Source organism: Salvelinus alpinus, chromosome 27, assembly GCF_045679555.1.
Source record: "Salvelinus alpinus chromosome 27, SLU_Salpinus.1, whole genome shotgun sequence".
Classification (NCBI taxonomy): domain Eukaryota; kingdom Metazoa; phylum Chordata; class Actinopteri; order Salmoniformes; family Salmonidae; genus Salvelinus; species Salvelinus alpinus.
Window position 1 is genome coordinate 7892377 of NC_092112.1, and position 15731 is coordinate 7908107.

The following is a 15731-nucleotide window of genomic DNA, read 5'->3' on the forward strand; positions in this document are numbered from 1 at the left end:
TCAGTGCTTTTTGAGAAGTGTTACTTGGTAAAAAAACTAAATTGATTCCACTTAATTTTAACATTATGTAATAAAAACATGATAAAAACAGAGCTTATCTATATTTTTCGGAGCTGTCCAACACCACCATCGATGACGTCGTCCCCACAGTGACGGACATACATATTCCAACCAGAAGCCATGGATAACAGGCAACATCCGCACTGAGCTAAAGGCTAGAGCTGCCGCTTTAGTGGGACACTAATCCAGACACTTCTAAGAAATTTCTCTACGCCCTCTGACGAACCGTCAAACCGGCAAAGTGTCAATACAGGACTAAGATCGAATCCTACTACATCGGCTCTGACGATCATCGGATGTGGCAGGGCTTGCAAACTGTCATGGATTACAAAGGGAAACCCAGCCGCGAGCTGCCCTGTGATACGAGCCTACCAGACAAGCTGAATGGATTCTATTCTCACTTCGAGGCTAGCAAGACTGTGTGATCACGCTCTCTGTAGCCGATGTGAGTAAGACTTTTAAACAGTTTAACATTCACAAGGCCAGCTGGCAAGTGTCTTTGCTGACATTTTCAACTTCTCCCTGACCCAGTCTGTAATACCAACACGTCTCAAGCAGACCAACCTGGACCCTGTGCCGAAGAAGGCCAAGGCTATCGCCCCGTAGCACTCACATCTGGGCCCTGGGAGTGTGGTGCAAAGAAATTAACCTCTCATTCAATGTCGACAAATCAAAGGAGCTGATCGTGGAGTTCAGGAAACAGCAGAGAGAGCACGCCTCTATCCACATCGACGGGACCGCAGTGGAGCACGTGGAAAGCTCCAAGTTCCTTGGCGTACACATCCCTGACGATCTGAAATGGTACACCCACACAGACAGTGTGGTGAAGAAGGTGCAACAGCGCCTCTTCAACCTCAGGAGGCTGAAGAAAATTGTCTTGGCACCTAAAACTCTCACAAACTTTTACAAATGCAAAATTGAGAGCATCCTGTCGGGCTGTATCACCGCCTGGTATGGCAACTGCACCGCCCACAACCACAGGGCTCTCCAGAGGGTAGTGAGGTCTGCTCAACGCATCACCGGGGGAAAACTACCTGCCCTCCAGGACACCTACAGCACCCGATGTCACAGGAAGGCCAGAAAGATCTTCAAGAACATCAACCACCGGAGCCACTGACTGTTCACCCCGCTATCATCCAGAAGGCGAAGTCAATACAGGTGTATCAAAGCTGGGACCGAGAGACTGAAAAACAGCTTATATCTCAAGGCCATCAGACTGTTAAATAGCCATCACTAGGCGGCTCTCACCCGGTTACGTAACCCTGCACCTTAGAGGCTGCTGCCCTATATACATAGACATGGAATCACTGGTCACTTTAATAATGGAACACTAATCACTTTAATGTTTACCTTTTTTTTGCTTTACTCATCTCATATGTATATACTTATTCTATTCTACTGTATATTTAGTCTGTGCCACTCTGACATTGCTCATCCTAATATTTATATATTCCTCTTTTACTTTTTGGTTGTGTGTATTGTGTGTATTGTTGTGAATTGTTAGATATTACTGCACTGTTGGAGCTAGAAACACAGGCATTTCGCCTCACCCGCAATATCATCTGCTAAACATGTGTATGTGACAAATCAAATTTGATTTGATCTGTAGCCATGAAATGCTTTGAAAGGCTGGTCATGGTTCACATCGACACCATCATCCCAGATACCAAGGACCCACTCCCAACAGATCCACAGATGACACAATCTGTATTGCACTCCACACTGTCCTGAGGGGAACGCTCAGCGCTGTCTGACACTATTAAGGGCCCAGGCCAGGTGAGGAGAACGTTCAGTGATGTGTGACACTATTAAGGGCCCAGGCCAGGTGAGGGGAAGGCTCAGCGATGTCTGACACTATTAAGGGCCCAGGCCAGGTGAGGGGAACGCTCAGCGCTGTCTGACACTATTAAGGGCCCAGGCCAGGTGAGGAGAACGCTCAGCGCTGTCTGACACTATTAAGGGCCCAGGCCAGGTGAGGAGAACGTTCAGCTCTGTCTGACACTATTAAGGGCCCAGGCCAGGTGAGGGGAACGTTCAGCTCTGTCTGACACTATTAAGGGCCCAGGCCAGGTGAGGGGAACGCTCAGCGCTGTCTGACACTATTAAGGGCCCAGGCCAGGTGAGGAGAACGTTCAGCTCTGTCTGACACTATTAAGGGCCCAGGCCAGGTGAGGGGAACGTTCAGCTCTGTCTGACACTATTAAGGGCCCAGGCCAGGTGAGGGGAACGTTCAGCTCTGTCTGACACTATTAAGGGCCCAGGCCAGGTGAGGGGAACGTTCAGCTCTGTCTGACACTATTAAGGGCCCAGGCCAGGTGAGGGGAACGCTCAGTGATGTGTCTGCTGTCTGTCTGAAGAGAAAAAGCAGTCATATTACACCGGACATGTTAAATCATTTCAATGCCAAGACTGATAAAACATTGGAGTCTGACTGCAATGGGATCAAGGACCTCAGTCTGTCTGTCTGGTTCTATGTGCGTGCAATGATATTGTTCTTTGTTGTTGTAGTCTCGCAAACAGACGTGGCTGTTACACCATTAAGGACTACAGCTTTAACCTTTTTTGAGCCCCTCTCTCCACACACACAGGGACAGACATAAATGGGGTGGTTATGGACCCTGGTCCATATGTCTGTTGTTCCCCCACTTAACCCTCCCCATAATGTGTGTTATTCCCCCACTCAACCCTCCCCATAATGTGTGTTGTTCCCCCACTCAACCCTCCCCATAATGTCTGTTGTTTTGTTTCGGCCGGAGGAGGATTTGGGGGGAATCGGTAGAGGATTTGGGGGGAATCGGTAGAGGATTTGGGGGGAATCGGTAGAGGATTTGGGGGGAATCGGTAGAGGAATTGGGGGGAATCGGTAGAGGATTTGGGGGGAATCGGTAGAGGAATTGGGGGGAATCGGTGGAGGATTTGGGGGGAATCGGTAGAGGATTGATCTCTGAGGCCAAACAGTGGCTCCTGGGTTTCCGGGGATTGCCGGTATCCATTACATCGGAGGGACCGAAGGCGCCAGTGCTCTATCTGAGACACCCCCATCCCCCCAAGACACCTCCCTGTTCTCACGCTCCCATTAATTAAGGGGCAACGGTGCTGACAGTCGCCAGGTTCTCCCTTGGCTACAACATTAGTTGTACAACTGAAATGTGTCTTCCGCATTTAACCCAACCCCTCTGAATCAGAGAGGTGCAGGGGGTGGGGGGGCTGCCTTAATCGACATCCACGTCTTCGGCGCCCGAGAAACAGTGGGTTAACTGCCTTGTTCAGGGGCAGAACGACAGATTGTTTACCTTGTCAGCTCAGGGATTCGATCCAGCAACCTTTCGGTTACTGGCCCAACGCTCTAACCACTAGTCTACCCTGCAGTCCCACATCAGCACCATCTGTTGTGATTTATCTACTTCTGTTTGTCATTGCGCACGGTAAAGCAACGCACGAGCATGCGACACACTGCACACGCCGCAATCTAGTCCCGGCAGAGTCGCAGCGGTGCGGATTTCCTCACAATGAAATGAATGGACTTGAGTATTAGGTTGGTGGATGATAGGTCACATCCCAAACAGAACCCTAGGCTACTCCCTATATAGTGCCATACTTTTTGAACAAGGCATGCTACTTTTCACCAGGGCTTATATAGTGCACTATTCTGCTGTTCGTGTGGAAAGGAATGTAAAAAGTAGCTATAGCTGGGCAACAACACCTGCAGTAGACAACACAGCGTGTAGTTATAGCTGGGCAACAACACCTGCAGTAGACAACACAGCGTGTAGTGATAGCTGGACAACAACACCTGCAGTAGACAACACAGCATGTAGTTATAGCTGGGCAACAACACCTGCAGTAGACAATACAACGTGTAGTGATAGCTGGACAACAACACCTGCAGTAGACAACACAGCATGTAGTTATAGCTGGACAACAACACCTGCAGTAGACAACACAGCATGTAGTTATAGCTGGACAACAACACCTGCAGTAGACAACACAGCGTGTAGTTATAGCTGGGCAACAACACCTGCAGTAGACTACACAGCGTGTAGTTATAGCTGGGCAACAACACCTGCAGTAGACAACACAGCATGTAGTTATAGCTGGGCAACAACACCTGCAGTAGACAACACAGCATGTAGTTATAGCTGGGCAACAACACCTGCAGTAGACAACACAGCATGTAGTTATAGCTGGACAACAACACCTGCAGTAGACAACACAGCATGTAGTTATAGCTGGGCAACAACACCTGCAGTAGACTACACAGCATGTAGTTATAGCTGGGCAACAACACCTGCAGTAGACAACACAGCATGTAGTTATAGCTGGGCAACAACACCTGCAGTAGACAACACAGCGTGTAGTTATAGCTGGACAACAACACCTGCAGTAGACAACACAGCGTGTAGTTATAGCTGGACAACAACACCTGCAGTAGACTACACAGCATGTAGTTATAGCTGGACAACAACACCTGCAGTAGACAACACAGCGTGTAGTTATAGCTGGACAACAACACCTGCAGTAGACAACACAGCATGTAGTTATAGCTGGACAACAACACCTGCAGTAGGCTACACAGCATGTAGTTATAGCTGGACAACAACACCTGCAGTAGGCTACACAGCGTGTAGTTATAGCTGGGCAACAACACCTGCAGTAGACAACACAGCATGTAGTTATAGCTGGGCAACAACACCTGCAGTAGACTACACAGCGTGTAGTTATAGCTGGGCAACAACACCTGCAGTAGACAACACAGCATGTAGTTATAGCTGGGCAACAACACCTGCAGTAGACAACACAGCATGTAGTTATAGCTGGACAACAACACCTGCAGTAGACAACACAGCGTGTAGTTATAGCTGGACAACAACACCTGCAGTAGACTACACAGCATGTAGTTATAGCTGGGCAACAACACCTGCAGTAGACTACACAGCATGTAGTTATAGCTGGACAACAACACCTGCAGTAGGCTACACAGCATGTAGTTATAGCTGGGCAACAACACCTGCAGTAGACAACACAGCATGTAGTTATAGCTGGACAACAACACCTGCAGTAGACAACACAGCATGTAGTTATAGCTGGACAACAACACCTGCAGTAGACAACACAGCGTGTAGTTATAGCTGGACAACAACACCTGCAGTAGACTACACAGCATGTAGTTATAGCTGGACAACAACACCTGCAGTAGACAACACAGCATGTAGTTATAGCTGGACAACAACACCTGCAGTAGACAACACAGCGTGTAGTTATAGCTGGACAACAACACCTGCAGTAGACTACACAGCATGTAGTTATAGCTGGACAACAACACCTGCAGTAGACAACACAGCATGTAGTTATAGCTGGGCAACAACACCTGCAGTAGGCTACACAGCATGTAGTTATAGCTGGACAACAACACCTGCAGTAGACAACACAGCATGTAGTTATAGCTGGGCAACAACACCTGCAGTAGGCTACACAGCATGTAGTTATAGCTGGACAACAACACCTGCAGTAGGATACACAGCATGTAGTTATAGCTGGACAACAACACCTGCAGTAGGATACACAGCATGTAGTTATAGCTGGACAACAACACCTGCAGTAGGCTACACAGCATGTAGTTATAGCTGGACAACAACACCTGCAGTAGACAACACAGCATGTAGTTATAGCTGGACAACAACACCTGCAGTAGGCTACACAGCATGTAGTTATAGCTGGACAACAACACCTGCAGTAGGCTACACAGCATGTAGTTATAGCTGGACAACAACACCTGCAGTAGGCTACACAGCGTGTAGTTATAGCTGGGCAACAACACCTGCAGTAGACAACACAGCATGTAGTTATAGCTGGACAACAACACCTGCAGTAGGCTACACAGCATGTAGTTATAGCTGGGCAACAACACCTGCAGTAGGCTACACAGCATGTAGTTATAGCTGGACAACAACACCTGCAGTAGACAACACAGCATGTCGTTATAGCTGGACAACAACACCTGCAGTAGGCTACACAGCATGTAGTTATAGCTGGACAACAACACCTGCAGTAGGCTACACAGCATGTAGTTATAGCTGGACAACAACACCTGCAGTAGGCTACACAGTATGTAGTTATAGCTGGACAACACCTGCAGTAGGCTACACAGCATGTAGTTATAGCTGGACAACAACACCTGCAGTAGGCTACACAGCGTGTAGTTATAGCTGGACAACAACACCTGCAGTAGGCTACACAGTATGTAGTTATAGCTGGACAACAACACCTGCAGTAGACTACACAGCATGTAGTTATAGCTGGACAACAACACCTGCAGTAGACTACACAGCATGTAGTTAGAGCTGGACAACAACACCTGCAGTAGACAACACAGCATGTAGTTATAGCTGGACAACAACACCTGCAGTAGGCTACACAGCATGTAGTTATAGCTGGACAACAACACCTGCAGTAGGCTACACAGCGTGTAGTTATAGCTGGACAACAACACCTGCAGTAGACTACACAGCATGTAGTTATAGCTGGGCAACAACACCTGCAGTAGACAACACAGCGTGTAGTTATAGCTGGACAACAACACCTGCAGTAGACTACACAGCATGTAGTTATAGCTGGGCAACAACACCTGCAGTAGACAACACAGCATGTAGTTATAGCTGGACAACAACACCTGCAGTAGACAACACAGCATGTAGTTATAGCTGGGCAACAACACCTGCAGTAGGCTACACAGCATGTAGTTATAGCTGGACAACAACACCTGCAGTAGGATACACAGCATGTAGTTATAGCTGGACAACAACACCTGCAGTAGGATACACAGCATGTAGTTATAGCTGGACAACAACACCTGCAGTAGGCTACACAGCATGTAGTTATAGCTGGACAACAACACCTGCAGTAGACAACACAGCATGTAGTTATAGCTGGACAACAACACCTGCAGTAGGCTACACAGCATGTAGTTATAGCTGGACAACAACACCTGCAGTAGGCTACACAGCATGTAGTTATAGCTGGACAACAACACCTGCAGTAGGCTACACAGCGTGTAGTTATAGCTGGGCAACAACACCTGCAGTAGACAACACAGCATGTAGTTATAGCTGGACAACAACACCTGCAGTAGGCTACACAGCATGTAGTTATAGCTGGGCAACAACACCTGCAGTAGGCTACACAGCATGTAGTTATAGCTGGACAACAACACCTGCAGTAGACAACACAGCATGTCGTTATAGCTGGACAACAACACCTGCAGTAGGCTACACAGCATGTAGTTATAGCTGGACAACAACACCTGCAGTAGGCTACACAGCATGTAGTTATAGCTGGACAACAACACCTGCAGTAGGCTACACAGTATGTAGTTATAGCTGGACAACACCTGCAGTAGGCTACACAGCATGTAGTTATAGCTGGACAACAACACCTGCAGTAGGCTACACAGCGTGTAGTTATAGCTGGACAACAACACCTGCAGTAGGCTACACAGTATGTAGTTATAGCTGGACAACAACACCTGCAGTAGACTACACAGCATGTAGTTATAGCTGGACAACAACACCTGCAGTAGACTACACAGCATGTAGTTATAGCTGGACAACAACACCTGCAGTAGACAACACAGCATGTAGTTATAGCTGGACAACAACACCTGCAGTAGGCTACACAGCATGTAGTTATAGCTGGACAACAACACCTGCAGTAGGCTACACAGCGTGTAGTTATAGCTGGACAACAACACCTGCAGTAGACTACACAGCATGTAGTTATAGCTGGGCAACAACACCTGCAGTAGACAACACAGCGTGTAGTTATAGCTGGACAACAACACCTGCAGTAGACTACACAGCATGTAGTTATAGCTGGGCAACAACACCTGCAGTAGACAACACAGTATGTAGTTATAGCTGGGCAACAACACCTGCAGTAGACTACACAGCATGTAGTTATAGCTGGACAACAACACCTGCAGTAGACTACACAGCATGTAGTTAGAGCTGGACAACAACACCTGCAGTAGACAACACAGCATGTAGTTATAGCTGGACAACAACACCTGCAGTAGGCTACACAGCATGTAGTTATAGCTGGACAACAACACCTGCAGTAGGCTACACAGCGTGTAGTTATAGCTGGACAACAACACCTGCAGTAGACTACACAGCATGTAGTTATAGCTGGGCAACAACACCTGCAGTAGACAACACAGCGTGTAGTTATAGCTGGACAACAACACCTGCAGTAGACTACACAGCATGTAGTTATAGCTGGGCAACAACACCTGCAGTAGACAACACAGTATGTAGTTATAGCTGGGCAACAACACCTGCAGTAGACTACACAGCATGTAGTTATAGCTGGACAACAACACCTGCAGTAGACACAGCATGTAGTTATAGCTGGGCAACAACACCTGCAGTAGGCTACACAGCATGTAGTTATAGCTGGGCAACAACACCTGCAGTAGACAACACAGCATGTAGTTATAGCTGGGCAACAACACCTGCAGTAGACAACACAGTATGTAGTTATAGCTGGGCAACAACACCTGCAGTAGACTACACAGCATGTAGTTATAGCTGGGCAACAACACCTGCAGTAGACAACACAGCGTGTAGTTATAGCTGGACAACAACACCTGCAGTAGACAACACAGTATGTAGTTATAGCTGGGCAACAACACCTGCAGTAGACTACACAGCATGTAGTTATAGCTGGACAACAACACCTGCAGTAGGCTACACAGCATGTAGTTATAGCTGGGCAACAACACCTGCAGTAGACAACACAGTATGTAGTTATAGCTGGGCAACAACACCTGCAGTAGACTACACAGCATGTAGTTATAGCTGGACAACAACACCTGCAGTAGGCTACACAGCATGTAGTTATAGCTGGGCAACAACACCTGCAGTAGACAACACAGCATGTAGTTATAGCTGGACAACAACACCTGCAGTAGACAACACAGCATGTAGTTATAGCTGGGCAACAACACCTGCAGTAGACAACACAACGTGTAGTTATAGCTGGGCAACAACACCTGCAGTAGACAACACAACGTGTAGTTATATCTGGACAACAACACCTGCAGTAGACAACACAGCATGTAGTTATAGCTGGGCAACAACACCTGCAGTAGACAACACAACGTGTAGTTATAGCTGGACAACAACACCTGCAGTAGACAACACAGCATGTAGTTATAGCTGGACAACAACACCTGCAGTAGGATACACAGCATGTAGTTATAGCTGGACAACAACACCTGCAGTAGACAACACAGCATGTAGTTATAGCTGGGCAACAACACCTGCAGTAGACAACACAACGTGTAGTTATAGCTGGACAACAACACCTGCAGTAGACAACACAGCATGTAGTTATAGCTGGGCAACAACACCTGCAGTAGACAACACAACGTGTAGTTATAGCTGGGCAACAACACCTGCAGTAGACAACACAGCATGTAGTTATAGCTGGACAACAACACCTGCAGTAGACTACACAGCATGTAGTTATAGCTGGGCAACAACACCTGCAGTAGACTACACAGCATGTAGTTATAGCTGGGCAACAACACCTGCAGTAGACAACACAGCATGTAGTTATAGCTGGGCAACAACACCTGCAGTAGACTACACAGCATGTAGTTATAGCTGGACAACAACACCTGCAGTAGGATACACAGCGTGTAGCTATAGCTGGACAACAACACCTGCAGTAGACAACACAGCATGTAGTTATAGCTGGGCAACAACACCTGCAGTAGACAACACAACGTGTAGTTATAGCTGGACAACAACACCTGCAGTAGACAACACAACGTGTAGTTATAGCTGGACAACAACACCTGCAGTAGACAACACAACGTGTAGTTATAGCTGGACAACAACACCTGCAGTAGACAACACAACGTGTAGTTATAGCTGGACAACAACACCTGCAGTAGACAACACAACGTGTAGTTATAGCTGGACAACAACACCTGCAGTAGACAACACAACGTGTAGTTATAGCTGGACAGCTGTAGTTATAGCTGGACAGCTGTAGTTATAGCTGGGCATGTGACTGACAGGGGCCCTAAAAAATGATTAGAACATTAGGTATAATTTTTCTCAATATTAAATTATTAACCTATCATCACAACCTAGCCTTACAGGAAGAGATGCAGGCTCTTAGAGATGGATGGGAATCTCTCCTGTCTGAGGCAACACTGATTGCTAAGCAAATGGATGTTGCACCTGAATTTATCAAGGAACACAGTCGCCAGAGGAAAAGGAAGAGATTCCACGATGAGACCTCTCAAGAGGAGACGGCTCAGGACAGTGCAGCAAAGGTGTTTCAGAACACAGTGTTTTTTTTACTGCTATGGACAACATCATCAGTGACTTGAACACTAGGTTTGACACCACTGCAAAAATTGTAGAATAATGTTCTGCTGTTCTGAAAGTTGGGCAGATTAGTGAGGATAAAGTCCCTTCTGTGTGCCAACCACTGATCATGAAGTATTCCAGAGATCTGACACCTGAGTTTCAACATGAAGTATTCCAGAGATCTGACACCTGAGTTTCAACATGAAGTATTCCAGAGATCTGACACCTGAGTTTCAACATGAAGTAAGACACCTGAACACAGTATGTGCTGCCACTTTCCCCCCTAACTTGTCCCCTCTTGGTCTCCTGAATGCAATTTGTAAGATGCAGCTGCAAAGCATTTTTGGAGAAGTGTGCATTGCTTTACGCATATTTTGCCTATGACTGTTGCTGGTGGCGAGAGAGCTTTCAGTAAGCTAAAACTAATAAACTATTTGAGGTCCACTATGTCCCAGGACAGGCTTTGCAGTCTTGCCATGCTGTCCCATTGAACGTCAGTTAGCTAGAAAGCTGGACTTCAAAGACTTGATCAGTGACTTTGTTAGCGAGACGGCACGGCGCTGGGCTCTTGGTAAGGCTGAGCAAGGGCCAGTGATAACTGTTAAATGGCTATGGATATTGGATCACTACACACATGATGCCCACAGACTGAGAACAAGATATATCTCAAAGTAATGGCTGGATTGACCATAAAACCTGTTGTTCACAATCAAGACCCCAAGTAGAAGAAACCTACTGATTTGGTGACCTCTTGACCTTTCCTCTAGCGCCACCATCAGGCCTTTTCATTTCCATGTTGTTTTCCATTTCCACTTTAACAGCTGCTTATTGTCTCGTTGGTATGTGTACTTAGTTCAAACATCTGCTGCAGATTTTATTATTTTGTTTGTTATATCATTCTATAGATGATAAAGTTAATTTATTTTAATTGAAGAGGTTATAATGTATATTTAAGTTATATTTATTTAAAGTTATTTATTAATGTTAAGATGATTTTCCATTGAAGAATTTGACCGTTAACATTACATGTAGACTGTAAAAGATGTCCTTTAGCACATTTCTTATAGAGCGGATCAGTCTCGCATCAAAGAGTGAATTCCACTGTATGCAGAATGTTGCGTGCATGTCTGCACAGTGTTATATTATCACAGCTCACTGTCAGTACGTATCGTACAGTAAATATTGGGACTACAAGAGAGATGCAAACCTGCAAAGGTAGAGTTATTTAAAGCTTTGAATGGGTCGATTGGGTCCTGGAGGTGTGTGGTTACAGCAATTGCGCGGGGTTGGTGTGGCCTGTGATGGTGGAGCTCAATGTGATATCTTTTCAAGGGGCCCAAAAATCCCTGTCGGCGCCCCTGGCTATACCCATGCAGATTTTCCTTTGTTTTTAAATGATCAAAAAGTGATGTTTTTCCTCTTTCTATCGGCTGTTTATGAATAACTGGCATAAAATAAATGTTTTTACAACAGACCCAGTTATTTCACTACAGCGTCCACAATGTTGGAGTTGGAGACGTGTCGAAATGTTCATCCCTCCCCGTGGCTCCCCTTCCCTCGCGGTCACGCCCCCGCCCACAGAGATAAATGGTAGGACAGCTTACCGTTTCCTCCACATCCTCCGCCGCTCCGGTTCATGAGCAGCCTGTTGGGTCTCGAGGAGGAGGAGGAGGACATACACCGGCGAGCTCGCTCACCCCAGTCTCTGGTAGTCTTAGTCCGTCCCGTGCCACACTCTGCTGAGGCCACGCGCCCCAACCGACAACCGACCATGTCCACCGGGTCGCTTAGCGACTTCGACGACGAGGTCCTGGACGGGATCCTGAAGTTCGGCTCTTCCGGTAAAGACTCCGGTACATCGAACGAGAGCACAGAGGAGAGCTCGAACTGCGAGGGCGGCTCGGCCAACGATAAAGCTGCAGCGGGAAAGAAACGGAAAACAGCGTACAGTAGGAAGAAGGCGCCGAACAGTGAGGCCCACGAGGGGTGCGGCAAACCTGTGCAGAGGAACGCAGCCAACGCACGAGAGCGAGCGAGGATGCGCGTGCTGTCAAAAGCGTTCTCCCGGTTGAAGATGACATTACCGTGGGTCCCACCGGACACCAAGCTCTCCAAACTGGACACGCTGCGCCTTGCCTCGAGCTACATCGCCCATCTACGGCAGATCCTTGCCAACGACAAATACGAGAACGGTTATAACCACCCCGTCAACCTGGTGAGAAACACACCTCAGCATTTCAAATACATTTTACAAAGAGGTTTTTTTTCTCAGCAGTTGTCACAAAGTGCTTTACTGACACCCGGCCTACAAGCAAAGCATGCGCAAATGTAGCACAGTGGCTAGGGGGGGGGAAACTGAGCCTTAGAATAGAAAACCCTTTACCTAGCTTGATAATCCTACAATTAAAAGTGATCTAAGTTCTCGTCGTGAATCAAACACGTGACATGAGTTGAAGTTTCCCAGGGAGCGTGTTTCTGACGGTCACTTTAAGGTTGATTGGAGAGGTTTGGATGGTTAATAGGTTTAGGCTTACTGATGGTTGAAAAGGCTACATAACATTTGATTGTTTACTCAATATTGTCTGGACAATATAATTCACACAATAATTGACAACAACACAAAACATTCAACAGTATCATTTCACAACAGGGCCTATCCAATCAGAAACAACTGGTATATTTTGGAGAGTTCCATGTTATTTAGCGCCTGGCCTATTCAGTTTAGCCTATTTAAATTTGGCCTATTTAATGTAGCTTATTCAGTTTAGCCTATTTAAATTTAGCCTATTTAATGTAGCTTATTCAGTTTAGCCTATTTAAATTTGGCCTATTCAGTTTAGCCTATTCAGTTTAGCCTATTTAAATTTGGCCTATTTAATGTAGCTTATTCAGTTTAGCCTATTTAAATTTTGCCTATTTAAATTTAGCCTATTCAGTTTAGCCTATTTAAATTTTGCCTATTTAATGTAGCTTATTCAGTTTAGCCTATTTAAATTTAGCCTATTCAGTTTAGCCTATTTAAATTTGGCCTATTCAGTTTAGCCTATTCAGTTTAGCCTATTTAATGTAGCTTATTCAGTTCAGCCTATTCAGTTTAGCCTATTTAATGTAGCTTATTCAGTTCAGCCTATTCAGTTTAGCCTATTTAATGTAGCTTATTCAGTTCAGCCTATTCAGTTTAGCCTATTTAATGTAGCTTATTGCTATTTCGCAGGACGTTCAGGCTATGTAAAGACGTCATGTAAAATAAGCAATCCATTTTATTTAGATATTCAAGTATGATTATGATGTTTAGGAACAGAATTCTGCCTGCCAGTTGTCTTTTAAAAAGTGGTCCAGTATTTAGCCTTTAAACACGTCAGATCAAAACTCCCCTCATTATCCATTGTATTTCTATTAAAGTTGTCTTTAAGATGGTCCTAATGTTAGTCATATTGTTGTTATACTATCAATGATTTCATCCTTAAGTTATCTTTATATATATATATATAAAGAGGAACAGGAAATCATTTTTATATATGTAATAATTTACATATATATTTTTTATTTATATATATGTGTATACATATATATAAATACACATATATACATACACATATATACACACACACATATATACACACATATACATACATACACATATATACACACATATATATATATTTAATATTTATATATTCACATATACACACACACATATATATATATATTTAATATTTATATATACACATATATACATACTGGACCTTCATATAATATTACTGTTGTTATAATAGTGTTTAGTGTTTTCATAGATATTCTTTGTTAACCTAATAGTGTTTTCATAGATATGATTTGTTAAGCTAATAGTGTTTAGTGTTTTCATAGATATGATTTGTTAACCTAATAGTGTTTAGTGTTTTCAAATATATGCTTTGTTAAGCTAATAGTTTTCATAGATATGATTTGTTAAGCTAATAGTGTTTTCATAGATATGATTTGTTAACCTAATAGTGTTTTCATAGATATTCTTTGTTAGCCTAATAGGGTTTTAGTGTTTTCATAGATATGATTTGTTAACCTAATAGTGTTTTCATAGATATGATTTGTTAACCTAATAGTGTTTTCATAGATATGATTTGTTAACCTAATAGTGTTTTCATAGATATGATTTGTTAACCTAATAGTGTTTTCATAGATATGATTTGTTAACCTAATAGTGTTTTCATAGATATGATTTGTTAACCTAATAGTGTTTTCATAGATATGATTTATTAACCTAATAGTGTTTTCATAGATATGATTTGTTAACCTAATAGTGTTTTCATAGATATGATTTGTTAACCTAATAGTGTTTTCATAGATATGATTTGTTAACCTAATAGTGTTTTCATAGATATGATTTGTTAACCTAATAGTGTTTTCATAGATATGATTTGTTAACCTAATAGTGCTGTTCTATTGCGTGGTGAGCTGATTATTTATTTCCTGTTCCTCTCTCTCTTCAGACATGGCCCTTCATGGTCGCCGGTAAACCGGAGAACGATTTGAAAGAGATGCTCAACACCACCCGGTTGTGTGGAACAACTGCCTCGTGATGGAACAGATGGACATGACAAGTCCATTAACGTTTTCGTTACCGGGAACGGACTTTTCCAGATGGACCAGACATGCATGTCATATCTCATAAACCAAATATTGAGTGTGAATAACCGGGAGAGTGCGCACTCTCTTGCGGGTTCACCCTACAGAGAAACGGATTTTATACGCCTATTTAAATTGTTCACATGTTGTCTTTGCTGGTTCGAGGACAGGTTGTGCTAAAGTTTTGTATTCGCTTTTATACTTTTAAAATGAATTGTTTAAAAAAAAATGTCGTACAAGTATATATATATATATATATATATATATATATATATATATATATATATATATATTTTATTTTTACAGGTGAAGTTGTCAGTCACCGCACATGAAAATGTGTCCGTTATTGTAATCGCCTGATTGTATTTAGGACTAAATAAAATGTATTCATTTTATCGTATAAATTCTCTCACTCAATGTGTGTTGGACTACTAAGAATACTAAATTATACAGGATACATTGTGTTTTTATTGTTGGCTATAGGGTTTTCTCCCTCTGATCAAACTAACCCGTAGTTATCTCGACCTTTCTCTCAAAATGAAGGAGCAAAACTGTAGGAGCAACAAAGAGCAGAGAGGGAACCTATTCCGGGTTTTTTATCTCCAAAAGTAAACAATTGATACTTTCTCGATATGCTTGACATTAGATCAACAAACTGCTATCAAT

General features: G+C 44.0%; 1 protein-coding gene across 1 annotated transcript; it reads left to right on the forward strand.

The window, feature by feature from the left end:
- The first annotated feature begins 12052 nt into the window (after positions 1-12052).
- Positions 12053-15482, forward strand: LOC139555930 (transcription factor 21-like). Its single transcript, XM_071369325.1, has 2 exons — positions 12053-12657; positions 14930-15482. The coding sequence occupies exons 1-2, from the start codon at positions 12079-12081 to the stop codon at positions 15017-15019; spliced, it is 669 nt and encodes a 222-aa protein (XP_071225426.1). The 5' UTR covers positions 12053-12078; the 3' UTR covers positions 15020-15482.
- The last annotated feature ends 249 nt before the right edge of the window (positions 15483-15731 follow it).